Source organism: Gymnoscopelus braueri (genome assembly GCF_963280865.1).
Source record: "Gymnoscopelus braueri genome assembly, chromosome: 8".
In the NCBI taxonomy this organism is placed as follows: Eukaryota; Metazoa; Chordata; class Actinopteri; order Myctophiformes; family Myctophidae; genus Gymnoscopelus; species Gymnoscopelus braueri.
The window spans coordinates 21,246,942-21,261,648 of NC_137609.1; the positions used below are offsets into that span (position 1 = coordinate 21,246,942).

The 14,707-nt window shown below is 42.6% G+C and overlaps 1 protein-coding gene across 2 annotated transcripts in view; it reads left to right on the forward strand.

Moving 5' to 3' along the window:
• dscama (Down syndrome cell adhesion molecule a) overlaps positions 1 to 14,707 on the forward strand; it is a 122,423-nt gene that overhangs the window by 94,588 nt on the left and 13,128 nt on the right. For both annotated transcript variants that reach the window (XM_080435285.1, XM_080435284.1), the window contains exons 12-19: positions 5,661 to 5,857; positions 6,258 to 6,354; positions 6,893 to 7,021; positions 7,324 to 7,491; positions 8,969 to 9,039; positions 9,278 to 9,521; positions 10,263 to 10,409; positions 14,324 to 14,479. In XM_080435285.1, coding sequence (XP_080291411.1) covers positions 5,661 to 5,857; positions 6,258 to 6,354; positions 6,893 to 7,021; positions 7,324 to 7,491; positions 8,969 to 9,039; positions 9,278 to 9,521; positions 10,263 to 10,409; positions 14,324 to 14,479 — 1,209 coding nt within the window. The remainder of the gene's footprint in view (positions 1 to 5,660; positions 5,858 to 6,257; positions 6,355 to 6,892; positions 7,022 to 7,323; positions 7,492 to 8,968; positions 9,040 to 9,277; positions 9,522 to 10,262; positions 10,410 to 14,323; positions 14,480 to 14,707) is intronic.

The following is a 14,707-nucleotide window of genomic DNA, read 5'->3' on the forward strand; positions in this document are numbered from 1 at the left end:
TATTTCAGTACGTTGCGGGCAGCCAGTGAACCAGTCATCTTTGTGCCATAGCAGTGACGACCCCCCCTCCCTCCCACGCCAGACCATGTCTTTTCCCTGTGCCTACTTACACTGTGCCTCGGGGCCACTGTGCAAGAGAGATCTTGTCGCCCCCCCCCCCATCCCCCCCCCCCCCGTCTCCCCCGTCCCCCCCCGTCCCCCGTCCCCCCCGCCCACTGCCCCCAGTGCACGATTGAGCCAGGCCACCCTGTGGCCTACATTGGCCCCCGCCAGGCAGCAATATAGTGACACAGAGCGGGCTAAATGTAGGCTGGCGTCCTAGAGCCACTGACGTGGACTTTACACAGTGTGTACGGCAACCATGCTAGCTTTGCTCAACAGCAGAGGAGAAGCCAGCAGACTTCAGAGATGTGAAGAGGTTTGTTTCAGAATGAGATACCAACCTTTTGAAAAAGACACCAAGAGATTTTGCAGACGCTCTTAGTCTCTCTGGATTAAGAGCATCTGCTAAATGCCTAAATTGTAAATGTGTTAGCATGCAATTCACAAAATCTACCAATATGGTACAGGATGTCATGTAATTTTGTGGCTGCCAACATGATGACAATATAACACATTTACATACTAGACAAGGCCTATTTGCCAGTCATTGTACATAAAGTACTGTAGCACTCTCCTTCTTCCCCCCTCAAAGGGAGTATTTAGCATTTTATAAATCAACACTTTATATGGACATTTATATACTGTAGACGCTTTATATGCAGCAACTTAGGTGCTTATGGAGATGAATGCTGAAAGCCTCAGATCGGGGTGTCTTGTTTCTGCCCAGTTTGCTCCATAAATGCTGGCTCTAAAATAGATTGTAGACCATTTGGAGCCTGTCTCACTCTCTGAGTCTATAGTGATTTTTTTAGAGTGTCCATTCAGGAATCATTTCATTGCCGTCGGGCAGAAACCTTGTACAGTATCTCCATGTTTCAAATTGTTATGTTTTTTTCCGTTAATTTATGCCCTACTACTTCATCATACAAGTGTCGCAAAAGTAGTGAAAATAGCAGATCTACAAGCTCCGGCTATTTCCCTATTTTGAGATGTTTTATAAAAAAAGGAACGGTTTTGGACATACGAGGTTTCCACTCGACAGCAATGATTTCATATTGTTAACCACTTATAGGCCCTCTATACTTAGTAAAACGGCTCTATAATTGGTCCGCTCTTGTGTCCTTGTGCACCAAATGTCTTGCCAGAAATAGCAGATCTGCAAGCTCATTGTGAGCTTGTAGATCGGCTATTTTCGGCAAATGTTCCCTCAGGAACAGGGATGCCAGGGCTGCAGTGGTTAACTCACACACACACACACACACACACACACACACACACACACACACACACACACAGTACCATCTTGCTCGTGTTGTTTTCAGCGGCGCCGACACCACCCGATAAAGACATTTTCAGCGTTTCCTAGTCTATTTTTTTTTTCTTTCCTTTTTCTTTTTTTGTACTCTGCATTGCGACATTCGGGGCGGCGATTGTGTAATCATCATACTCCCCGTGAAAATCAATGGCAGGTTCCATGTTCTATTCCTGGCCCATTCTAAGAGCAGAGATTGGAGAGAGAAGAGAGAGAGGGGGGGGGGGAGAGAGGAGAGACTGTCCGATGCTGGTTGGCATGGTAACCTGGCCAGGTGAAAGGGAGCCTGGGAGAAGAAGAGAGAGAGAGAGGGGGGGGGGGGGGAGTAGAGGGAGGGGGGGCTTTTGTCTCATGGGAGCAGCCAATCAGCAACCAGCCTATCCCCCCCCCATACAATCCCCTGCAGGCATACTGTGTATCATCAGTGCCCTCTGGGTTGTTGTGGAGGAACAGGACACTGTGCTGCTACACTCTACAGCAGCCACTCCCAACCTGGGGGCCGGGGCCCACTGGTGGGCCGTGAGGATATTGCAAGTGGGCCCCCGGAATAATTGGCAAAAACACTAAGATTTTTATGATACATAACATTAATATTTAAATGAAACTGGGGAACATAAAAAACATTTTCTTCTTTAAAACCTTTGAAAATGAGATGCCGGTAAATAGGAACTTAAAGTATACTATGTGAGTGCTAATTTAACTGTAAAAAACTCTCTGAGTTAAACTGACGCTCTGGTTAAACGTCCCCCCAACACACACCCTCTCACTGCTTTCTCTATACAGTACCTCCAATCCTCCTGTCCCCATAACACTGCTGCATATTACACACATACATCAGTAGTGCAATTACAGGAGCATGACGTGCACCTCAGGGCTGGCTCAGCTGTGCTTCTTGCACACACACACGCACGCACGCACGCACGCACGCACACACACACACACACACACACACACACACACACACACACACACACACACACACACACACACACACACACACACAAACACAGTGCATACAGTATATAGTACACACACATCATGCACATACAGTACACACAGACGCGCGCCCAAATAGTACAGTGTCTTGCAACACACCTATGCTTGAGTTTTTATTTCTTTATTTGTGTTTTCCTCTCTTTGTCATTAAATAAATATGAAGATGCACATTAAAGATAAAGTGATGGGTGCTTACATGTGGAATACTGTCCGCCTCACATAATTTAATTACACTCTGTGTACCCAAATAAATGAGTACTCAAATGATCCAGGTGGTCTTCTACCAATGTCAGTAATTGGGCTGGGACAATGTGTGTAATATTTAATTGACAATTGTTTGCTGGTCACAGAAACCAGTAAAATGTCCATGATGGAAAGCCTTTTTCAAATTGGGTCCTTGATTACTAATGGTGCCAAGATTATAAGATGACTAATGAAATAGTGTAAAGACCATTTGAAATGTAATTAAAAGTGAATTGAAACATTTAGTTTGCTAATGTCATCTGTAAAATGTTCAGTGAAATATATATATTTAACGGAAAATGTAGATTTGATTGACTCTGATATAATCATTAAAACCGGGAAAGCATCTGTATAATGTTAGATTTGTTTGCATTGGCTATTAAAAAATCTGCTATTTAAAAAAATAAAAAAAATAATCTTGAAATAGAAGTGAATATGCACCAATATACAGACTTTGGTGCCCTTGCACATGGACTACTAGGATACTGTACACAACCTTGAGAGACCTATTGAGGACAACAACAGGTCAAGGACAACTGATGAGAGAGTTACTTACAGGCTGTACTCTGTAATATTCATTCATCATTTTATTCATTAGTGATAGATGTATATTCATATATGTATAGGTGATAGACCGTACATTTATACCTACAGTATGCAGGTACTGTGTCTTGTGTCACAATCTAAACATAAATATTGTATTGTATTTTATTAATTTGTATTTGCTCTTGACTCTTTGTTTCACTCTTAAGGCCTTTGCAGACAGGGTGCGATTGGTCAATCAGTTTTTACTGAATGCAAAAAGACGCACAAATTGAACTGGGTTCGATTGCCGCAGCCACTTGCCGCACTGCACATTCGGAGCCGGTGTGCATGAGGTCATAGAGAAAGAATGTGTTCTTTAAAAAAATTATATTGTCCGTTTTTTCCGTGTGAAAAATCGCTCCCTGTCTGCAAAGGCCTTCACTCCTGTTGCTACTATGACACCTTAATTTCCCCCGTTTTTTCTTATCTTATCTTATGTTTCGTGAAATCTAGTTCCACATCACCTTTACAAATCCATTCCTTTCAATTATCAAACACTTTGTGTACAGTTACACTCTTTGTAGTCAATTCCAGATTGTCTGTATCTTCTGTAGTTTGCGACGTGTCGCCTGGCATGCCATCTCAACCCGTCAGTAGTGTCAACAACATTGCCGTGTAGTGTACGCCTCCTCTGAGCCACTCGCACGGCAAAATGAGAGTAATGTAGCTTTGCTCCAAAACGATAACGTTTACATAAAGCCAGAGCAGGGTTTGTTTTTTCCCTCCCTCCTCCTCACTTTTCCAAACGCGCCTCACTAAAAATTCATACTTGTCATGCAAAATAAATCAACGTTCTTTTCCGTTGCCGAGCTCCAAATGGCTGGGGAGTGAATAAGAGATGAGGCTTAAATGTTTGCAACCCCTTGCCTGACGCTTCCCATCACATCACCGGAATCATACATGCTCTGTGTGTGTGTGTGTGTGTGTGTGTGTGTGTGTGTGTGTGTGTGTGTGTGTGTGTGCGTGTGCGTGTGCGTGTGTGTGTGACTGTGTGTGTGTGTGTGTGTGTGTGTGTGTGTGCGTGTGCGCGCGCACGTGTGTGCACGCATTTGTGTGTATGAGGGAGTGAGCAGAACAGCAGCAGAGACAGACGAAGAGAGGATGCACGTGCGTGTGTATCCTGTACATGTGTGTGCGTCTGGGAGCAGAGGGGGTGTTACACACGCTGTTGTGGGTGTAATGAGGCGTGTGCATCGTTAGTGTGTATTTAAGGCTGTGTCTTCAGCGTTGTCTGAGCAGCGCTACTGTACCAATAGGGACCCTCAGATACGTGGCTTGTTGCCATCAGCGCAACATCACAGGGAGGATGTATGCACACTTAAGAGAGATGTTGAAACCACAGCGTGAGAGTGTAATGCTTCATTTATACCCCGTAGTACAACGGTGTGGCTTATCTAAGCTAATCAGGTTTTGTCAGCAAGCGAAGTATAACTCAACCACTTAGAGTCTTAGACCCTCTATACTTACTAGTCAAGTGGATCCGAGTTGCACTGTACTTGGTGTGTTCTTTTTCGATCTACTCCAAATCTCTTTGCCAAAAATAGCAGATCTACAAGCTTACAACACGTCGCGTTGTAAGCTTGTAGATCTGCAATTTTTGTCGCTTAATGTGAACCAGAGTGTCGCCCACTTGACTATACATGAACCCCAGCGTCCCTATCCTGGGGCAACCTTTCAGGGGGAATAGCAGATCTACAAGCTCTCAACGCATCCCGTTTGTGAGATGTTGTGAGCTTGTAGATCAGCTATTTTCGGTGAAGAGATTTGATGTCTGGACTCCCATCAGGAGTAGATTGGATTATAAGTGTTTAATGACCCAACACTACTGATATCTTTCCATGCAAAACTAATATATTATAAACAAGACTACTGGGGTATGTGATGCATTGAATATGATCATGTGTCAAATCATGAATAAGCTACATTAAGCTATCAGTTAAGCAGTTACATTATAAATGCACATCTTTTCAGCTTCAAATGCACTGTATTATCTGCACTTAATTATAGAGGACGTTAAGTAACACTATTTCTGTTTTGACCTGATGCATTGTTAGGCAATGTTGCAGAAATTGAAATGCACAACGGTGCGTGAAAGGATACCAACATTTGTCATGTTGACAAATGTTGACACTCTCAAGATTTAACCACTTAAACCCTCTCGGCTTAGTAAACTGGACCTGAGTTCCTGGCTCTGTGCTTGGACCGTTTTTTTCCCCTGTCTATGTCAAATCTCTATTGACAAGCTCACAATGCGTGACGTTGCATCGTGTTGTGTGCTTGTAGATCCCCCAGAATGTGGATGCTGGGGCTCTACTGGTTTAAAGTATGAATGGGACACAATGCATATACTGGTCTTTGACATAAATGTAACCTTCTCTCCTTCGTCTCTCCCTCTCTCTCTATTGTCGTTCTCGTGGTGCAGTCCCCGCCATGATCACCTCCTACCCCAACACCACGCTGGCCACGCAGGGGGAGGAGAAGAAGATGAGCTGCACCGCCCACGGAGAGAAGCCCATCATGGTGCGCTGGGAGAAGGAGGAGCGCATCATCAACCCAGAGACCAGCCGCTACGTGGTCACCGTCAAGGAGGTGGCCGACGAGGTCATCTCCACCTTACAGGTACCATGGCTTTATACTGCAGCTGTTCAGGTCTCCTGAAATGAAGCATCAGGGTTTTTTTTTATTGATTGATTGAATACTTCATTAGTCAGAAATATAAACAGCATGTGGTACAGTCAGACATTAAGGCTAAAAGGATAACAGGGGACTTCTGTCCATTGTGGTCCTATGTATTCAATTCATCAACATTGCATTAAAAAAAACACAATAATACATTTTTAAACTGATTGTGATGCTATACCCCCTGGAACCCCAGCAAGGAACATCTTAAGAGCTCAGCTATCAGTGCCATTTACTGTATAACTGTGATCCATTTGTTGCAATAAATAGTTAAATCTATGACAAGAGTGTTCCTGACTCAAAGGTGTTTTTCTTTTCTCAATTTCTTGCTGAACATCAGATTATGCCCACGGTGAGAGAGGATTCTGGCTTCTTCTCTTGCCATGCCATTAACTCATTTGGTGAAGACAGAGGAATCATTCAGCTCACAGTGCAAGGTACAGCAGAAAAACCCTAATTTTCAGGAAAGGCATTTTTTACCTGTGTTCCAATGGATCCAGTGTAGTTATTATTTAGTTACAAGCTCGTGTTAATATTTTTCATTGGTTTGTGTCAAATCCACAGATAGAAGTAACCTATTTCAACTTGGCATCCCTATTTTGTAGGAATATAGTGAAAATTATACGTAAAACGTAAAAAAACGTAAACGTGTTGGGATGTGACGCATTGTGACCTTGTAGACTGGTTATTTTCTTTTTACCGCTACTTTTGCGTGACACTGTTGTTCGACAAAGTATAAAATAAAGGCTTAAGTGGTTAAAGGATGATCAATAGCCTTAATTTATGAAAAGAAAAGAAAAAATATGAAATATGGGCGATACAATGTTTCTGCCCGACAGCAACGATATGCTACAGTAATACTGTAGTGTTGATATGGGACATTGCAACCTGCATGCAAACTGCATGCAAGGTAATAGGCCGGTGCTCAGTGTACAGTAACAATGAAATAACAGCAGAGTGTAATGTGTCTCCCAGAGCCCCCTGACCCCCCAGAGGTGGAGATCAGAGAGGTGAAGGACAGGACCATCGCCCTGCGCTGGACCATGGGCTTTGATGGCAACAGCCCAATCACAGGCTTTGACATCGAGAGCAAGAATAAATCTGGTAAAGGAGTTTCCTGGACATGTGATACAGATACATGAATGTATGTAAAATGGACCCTTTCAGAGTCCGGGTTTTACAGTTTGGGCTCATTAATGTTAATTCTAATCTTTAGGCTTTTGCTGAATCGTGCTGAATTTCTCAGGATGAGATTCGACCCCTTATAATATTCACTTTGTCTTAGAGTGCCATAATTCAATAGAGCCTTAGCCTTAATGCACTTAGCTGGCTTTGACCTTTTCCAAACCTGACTCGTCGTCCTTGGTAACCCCAATAAACCTTGCCCCCTCCCCCTTCTCGCTCAGCCTCCTGGGATACGGCTCAGAAGACCAAAGACGTGTCCCCCCAGCTGAACCAGGCCACCATCATTGACCTGCATCCCTCCTCCACCTACAACATACGCATGTTCGCCAAGAACCTCATCGGCAAGAGTGAGGCCAGCAATGAGCTCACCATCACCACAGACGAAGCAGGTAAACATGAGACATACCTCCCTGCCCCGATGGGGAATACAAGATTATTGTGCATTGTTATAGAATGCACATCCTGCCTTATGCACACACACACACACACACACACACACACACACACACACACCACACACTCACACACACCATGTGAGGCACCCAAAACAGAGGTATAATAATACCTCTGTTTGACAGACTCAGGTGTGTCTGACAGACAGACCTGAGTGAGTAATGCTTAAATCATACTCTGTCGTATGCCGGTGTTGTGTGCCAAAAATAGCCGATCTAGTAGATTGGCTATTTTCGGTGCAGGACACCGTTGTACGACAAAGTATAAATGGCAGCTCACACCAAGCACTAACTATAAGTATAGAGACATAGTTTTAAAAAATCGTTCTAAGTCAAGTAGATGCCAGAGTCCGCACCACAAATAAGCTATACCAAAGACAACGGTGACTGATATAGTTATAGTTATAGTGCTTGGTGAACGCCATCTTAAATCATGAAGGGAGGGCGGGAGGTCAGCTGAGTCAATTCATTTACAGTCCAGTGACATCAGCTCCATTTGCCTCTGTTGCATTATTGAACACACGCTGACCCCCGCACTCAGAGCACAACTTTTCAATTAGCGGCCCCCAGTAGTAAATGTCACACTGCGGTCAATAGAGTGAGGGTCGGGTGCCCCACACCATCCCCCAACCCTGCTTTTACCCCCAATAGAGCACTCCTCCTCCTCCTCCTCCTCCTCCTCCTCGCCCCTCAATCATCCACACAAACCTCCTCCTCCATAAACATGATGTGTCCTATTTGTTAAAGTGAAGTCCACTCTGACAGGAAGGATTCAGAGCTACAGTACACTACTGTATATCCTGCACAAATCTTAATCCATTATACTTTGGCTATTCAAAAATAGCAGATATACAAGCTCATAGCGTGGCACTCGGTGCCACGATATGAGCTTGTAGATCTGCTATTTTTGAAAAATCGTGAAAATTTGGGCAAATCTTTGAATATGAATATTTTTAGAGCTAAAATGTTTAACTAAAATCTTTGCTTCTGGGGGGTCCCTGGAACAACATATTTTGAGGTGGGGGTCCGTGGCCAAATACCACTGATTATAGCAACATGAGTTTAAAAAAAAAAAAAAGTGTTTATGTTCACTTAAAAAATATATGTATTCAAAGATTTGTCCATTAGTTTGATTTACATTAGCCCAAATGTGTGCGAACGCAAAGACAAAATGAGAGCTTGGAGATCTGCTATTTTCAAAACATCTTGAGAAAATTTGAAAAATCTGGAATATTTTTTTGAAACATTTGGCTGGGTCCCTGGAGTATTTTATAATGGGGGTTCGCAGCCAAATACATATCGTCTCTGTCAGGTGGAAACCTCATATGTCCATATGTTACTTTCAGGATTCAGAATATCATTTTGGGGGTCCTTGACATGAAACAGTTTGAGGACCACTATGTTCTATTTTCAGCTCCTGACGGACCACCTCAGGAGGTGCAGCTGGAAGCCCTCTCCTCTCAGAGCATCAGAGTCACTTGGAGGGTAAGATGATACCACCTGTAGCACTGTTTCTCAACCAGTGGTCCATGGACCACTAGTGGTCCATCATGGCATAACTACAAATGGTCCATGGTAAAATGTTTTAAATTGTTAAGTGTATCAAAAGTGTGCTTTTAAATTGTATTTTATAAGTCAAATCTTTGACATTTGAAAAATGGAAATACAAGGTTTTTACCCGACAGCAACGATATCCTCCCTTCTCCTCTTCTCCTGCCACCAGGCACCAAAGCAGCACCTCCAGAACGGGGCCATTAAAGGCTACCAGGTGGGCTACAGGGAGTACAGCTCCGGGGGGAACTACCAGTTCAGCGTGATCAGCATGGAGACCACCGGGGACAACGCAGAGAGCCTGGTGCTGGACAACCTGAAGAAGTTCACCCAGTACGGTGTGGTGGTGCAGGCCAGCAACAGCGCTGGGACGGGGCCGTCCTCTACGGAGGTAGCCGCTACCACTCTGGAGGACGGTGAGTACATGTTATGAAAACCCAACCAATCAGTGAGAGAAGAACTGTAATACACTGGTTCCCAAACTTTTTCCTTGGAGCGAGCCCCCCCCCTTAGCAAATATCAAATATCATGTCAATTTTCCATTTTGAAAAATATTCAAAACTAGCAGAGGAGGTCACAATGCTGTGTTGTGAGCTTGGAAATACGGAAGGCCATTTCTGCTATTTTTGAGAAATGTTGAAAGTACCAAATAGTCAAATAGTCGTTAATGTACGGAGACCAGCTGTAACAGACCTGTGCTGGTCACAATTCAAGCAATCTGGGAACCCACACACAAAATCTTTTTTGAGAGAGTCTTGAAAGATTACATTTCAGGTAGGAAGAGGAAGCTTGAGAATCCAGTGGTTCTCATACTTCTTTCACCCCCTTATCTGAAATCAAGGTCCCTTAAGCCCCCCAAACAGCACCTCAGTGCCCCCCTTTCAAAAATATTGCTTCCAGTGCCCCCCAATGTTCTCTCAATGCCCCATGTGGGATTGAACCACCCCTGTTGAGAAACACAACACACAACTGTAAGTTATCGTAGAAGCTGAAGTATCTGGAGAAACATATGGTTTCATGTTGGAAACTAAAGTAAGTATATAACACCACCTAGTGGATAGTTAAAGAATTGCCTGAGGTAATCAGAACCCATGCTCTTACACAGCACCCATGTCTGTTGTTTTCATCAGTTTTTTCCCCCTTGTTCTCCCCCTCAGTGCCCAGTCGTCCCCCAGAGAACGTCCAGGCCACGGCCACTTTACCAGAGGTCATCTCCTTGTCCTGGTTGACCCCTCCCAAAGAGGCCCTCAACGGCAACCTGCTGGGCTTCAGGGTGATCTACTGGGCTAACCTGCCCGATGGAGGTACAGAACTCATACGCATACTGATACCACCGCACATACAGTACTGGTCATATATAGCTCTAGTCTGCACACAAACGCAGGGTTTAGAACACTGGCTCTTTTTAATTTCAAGGGCCCCCATAACTCTGAGAGTGTACAAATGGAACCAAATGGACCCATAAGGGTCCATTTAGTAACTCTCAGAGTTACAGCCTCTAACTTACCTTGTTTGTTTCTTTTTAATGTATGGAATTTCTTCTGAAAAAAATCTTTTGAAAAACATTTGACATTTTGTTTTTATATCTGAAATTTTTGATTTATCTTTTGAAATACTTGTAGCAAAATTTACTCGCGACCCATCAAATATGTTGGCGTCTTGGCGACTCAAAAATGGGTCCCGGCCCAGTGTTTGGGAACCACTGGTCTAGTAGAAGCCAGACATCACACTCAACACGCCAACATGTCAGTTGGATGGCTTGTGACAGCAGGGTTGCCTTTGACCCCTTGACTGTCACATCTCATTGCCCTGTCTGTGGAACATGACTGCTCATAGGGCCTGACAGCTAGGACTAGTTTGCACGGTAACAGTCCATAGCAGACCAGGGCCTTCCCAGGACGGCACCATTTAGCAATCATTTACTGTACACATGTTAACAGATGGGAAATTGTCATGAAATAGCATTTAAAGCTACACAATGCGTTTGTTTTTTATAAATCTAATCACGTAAGGGATTCAAAACTTAGAGGTGGTCAGTGGTGTAAAGTAACTACGTATATTTTAAGTACTGTACTTAAGTACAAGTTTGAGGTATTTTTGGGCGGTGTAGCCGCCCCTATAAGTGGGGTTGGGACACCTCATTAGCTGTATTGTGATTGGCTCATTAGTACACCCCTAGCTGTACTGTGATTGGCTGACTCTATTGGCTGACTCTATTCAGCACTGTGATTGGCTAGCGAGACACATGATGACATTAATAACCTATAAATAGGATTATGCACTTCAAAAAATCCATATTCTTTTTGAAGTGAGCTTCCATCACTATGATGACCACTGTGATGACCACACCGCCCACTTCACACTGGGTGTGATTTTTGGTCAGTGAAACCGCCCCTATAAGTGAGGTTTGGAAATTTGTACAATTATCCTGGACAGTGAAACCGGCCCTATAAGTGAGGTTTGGAAATTTGTACAATTATCCTGCGCTGTGATTGGCCAATCACAATCTATTCAGGACTGTGATTGGCCAGTGTCACATGACACATGTGCATAGCCCTATATAAGAAACCATAACTTTAGAAAAAACATAAATTTGTTTTTCTAAAGTTATGGTTTCGTCCATCATAAAGAGTGTTTCAATAAATGTATTTATCTTTTGTACATGATTGGTTGACTCCATTCAGTATTGTGATTAGCTAGCAAGACACCGCCCACTTCACACAGGGTGTGATTTTTACTTTACTGGAGTATTTCCAATTTTCTGTACTTTTACTTCTACTCCACAACATCTTCATAGGCAAATATTGTACTTTTACACAACTTCAATTATTTGAAAACTTTGTTACTAGTTACTTTGCAGATATAACTTATTACATTATAAAACATACTGTACATTAACCACTTTAGCCCTATTTTATACCTAGGCTATTTGAAAATAGTCGATCTACAAGCTCACAACGCGTCGCATATGTGAGCTTGTAGATCTGCTATTTTCAAACATTTTAGTACTTTTACTTTTGGTACTTCAAGTACATTTGGATACCAATACTTTTGTACTTTTACTCAAGTACATTTTGAAATCCGGACTTTTACTTGTAACAGAGTACTTCTACATTGCAGTATTGATACTTTTACTTAAGTAAAACATTTGAGCACTTTTTCCACCACTGGTAAGTGGTTAAGGGTTAGATGTGACAGCCCGTCGCCCCCTGATTGAAATTATGTACATTTACCATTAGGAGCTTCAGTTTGCGGTACAGCCAGTGGCACGGGCATCAAAACAGTTACCTCTCGCTGCCATTTGGGGCCGCCAAAGTACGCAAAGTCTGAAAGATCTCCATTGTAGCTGTAAAGCAGTCAAGGAGAAATCTGTTATTGAAATAATAATATAATAATAATATGTGGCCTATATTTTTTGGGAAATGTTGTTACCAAAAGGGAGAACACACATAAGATACTGTAAGGTGTGATGTGGTTGATTTTTACAGTAGGCCATATAATATGAATGGCAGCAGAATTAACAAAATGCATCCCCTTTGTTATTAACCATAGAGAACAGGTACATATGAAGGAAGTAGGATTATTACCAGTCGATGATTGAGTTCAATAACTGAAACACTTAGTTATATGTTTGTTATAGTTCACAAAAAGGCCCCAGAAGATCTGTCAAATTTATTGTGGTTGGAACATAATTGCAATAGAAGAGCAAGCATTATATCATGCAGTGTTCCACATCTTAAAGGTAAAATAGCAATACCTTTTCCTTTACTAAGATCTCCTGCATATCAAACAAAGCCATACAAAAGCAAAAAACAATATCATACAATATTATTTTTTCCTGGTGAAAAGGGGCTGTGCGTGTCTCATCCAATCACACCAATGGGGGTGGGGTTGAACCAGAGTTCAGCTTCCTAACCTCCACACACCGTGCAATCAGATGCACTCTTTTATGCGGCTATGAGCAATGATTTTGGGCATTGGCAAGAAAAGAATGACCTGCCTGGATGTCATGTCGGTCCACAAAGTAAAAAAAAAAAAGAAAAGAAAAGTAGTGCTGATGCTGAATCAAGTTTCTGTAACTACTTATTTCTTGCCTCAAATTGTTTCCACAATATATTTTCGTGTTTAGCTTTTTTGCATAGTTTATTATGTTCCCATCATGTCAGTTTACATTCAACATGCAACACCACCCTCTAGTGTCTAGCTATACTCTGGGATTCTTATGTCATGATACTCTTTTGAATTGTTGTGCTTTTAATAAAATTCAAATCAAAGCCAACCTGCCACCCCTCCTATCCATCCCCTAATAGCATAGAGAGCAGATATGGGCAAGTATTGCACAAAAACATACAGCGCGGTCAACAGCACCCGCAAGAGTTGGGCCGTCCCCAACAAATCACCTACCGGGTGTAGATGAGTGTTAGTAGGGTGTACATGTAGGAGTGTTGTTGATATGAAGGCAACGCTCCAAACCATACAGAAGCCTCAAGAGGGAGAGGGAAAAAATAACTGACAACCGACTGGGCAGGCCTGCTGCCAAGCCTGCTGTTAAGATTGCAACCTGTTTATATACTGGCATCCCATACCCTGCAGGAACACAGCAACACAGCACACAACATGGAGGGTCTCTCAATATAGTTTATGTCAAGTGCATAATGCATGCATGTCGTTTATTATGTAGTTCCTTATAATTTATATTATAAATATTTTATACCACTTGAGGTAGGAATCTTGACATTTACCAGATAACAAAATGTGTAAACTTGAGCTCTTTCACCAGTAGAGGGAAATGCAAGCCCTTTGAAGAAATGTTGCCGTGTTGTGGCAAAGTGACTGTGAATGAAAACCTCATGAATATAAAGTTTGAAAAAGATATAAGAAGAAACCACATAGTTTGGAGTATTGATATGAACAATAGAAAATACATTCTTAGATAAAGCTGTAGCAAATAAGAGCAAGTTTAGATTCACAGACTGTACCTTGAGCAGATCTTGGATTCTCGTCGTTGATTATGACATTATGTTCAAGACACGCCACACTACATACACCTCAGACACTAAATAAAAAGTAGGCTACAGCATAATATTCTGTGTCATGTATTCTCATATTCATATTTATAGGGTAGTTCACGCATACAAATTGAACTGTCTTTGAACATTGGCCTTCAACCTAGAACACTCTCACTAAACTCTTCCCCACAACTCTTTGTGTTTCTCAGAGCTGGGTGAGATCAGGAATGTGACCTACTCCAAGCCTTCCTTGGAGCTGGATGGTTTGGAGAAGTACACCAACTACAGCATCCAGGTGTTGGCCTTCACCAGAGCCGGCGATGGGGTTCGCAGCGAGCAGATCTACACACGCACCAAGGAGGATGGTAACTAAGGACATATAAAGCAAAATGAACCTTCAAAGTTAAAGTTTAGCACATGTTTGGTTTCTCATTTGGGTTTCACCTCATGGAAAACACCCCATGGCTCAGTCTAAGGTCAGTCTTCACCAAGTATGATGAAGTATAGGTATAAATTAACCCATTAGAACCGGGAAAGCGTCTGTGTCATTTTAGATTTTTGCGTTGGCTATTCAAAAATAGCAGATATGCAAG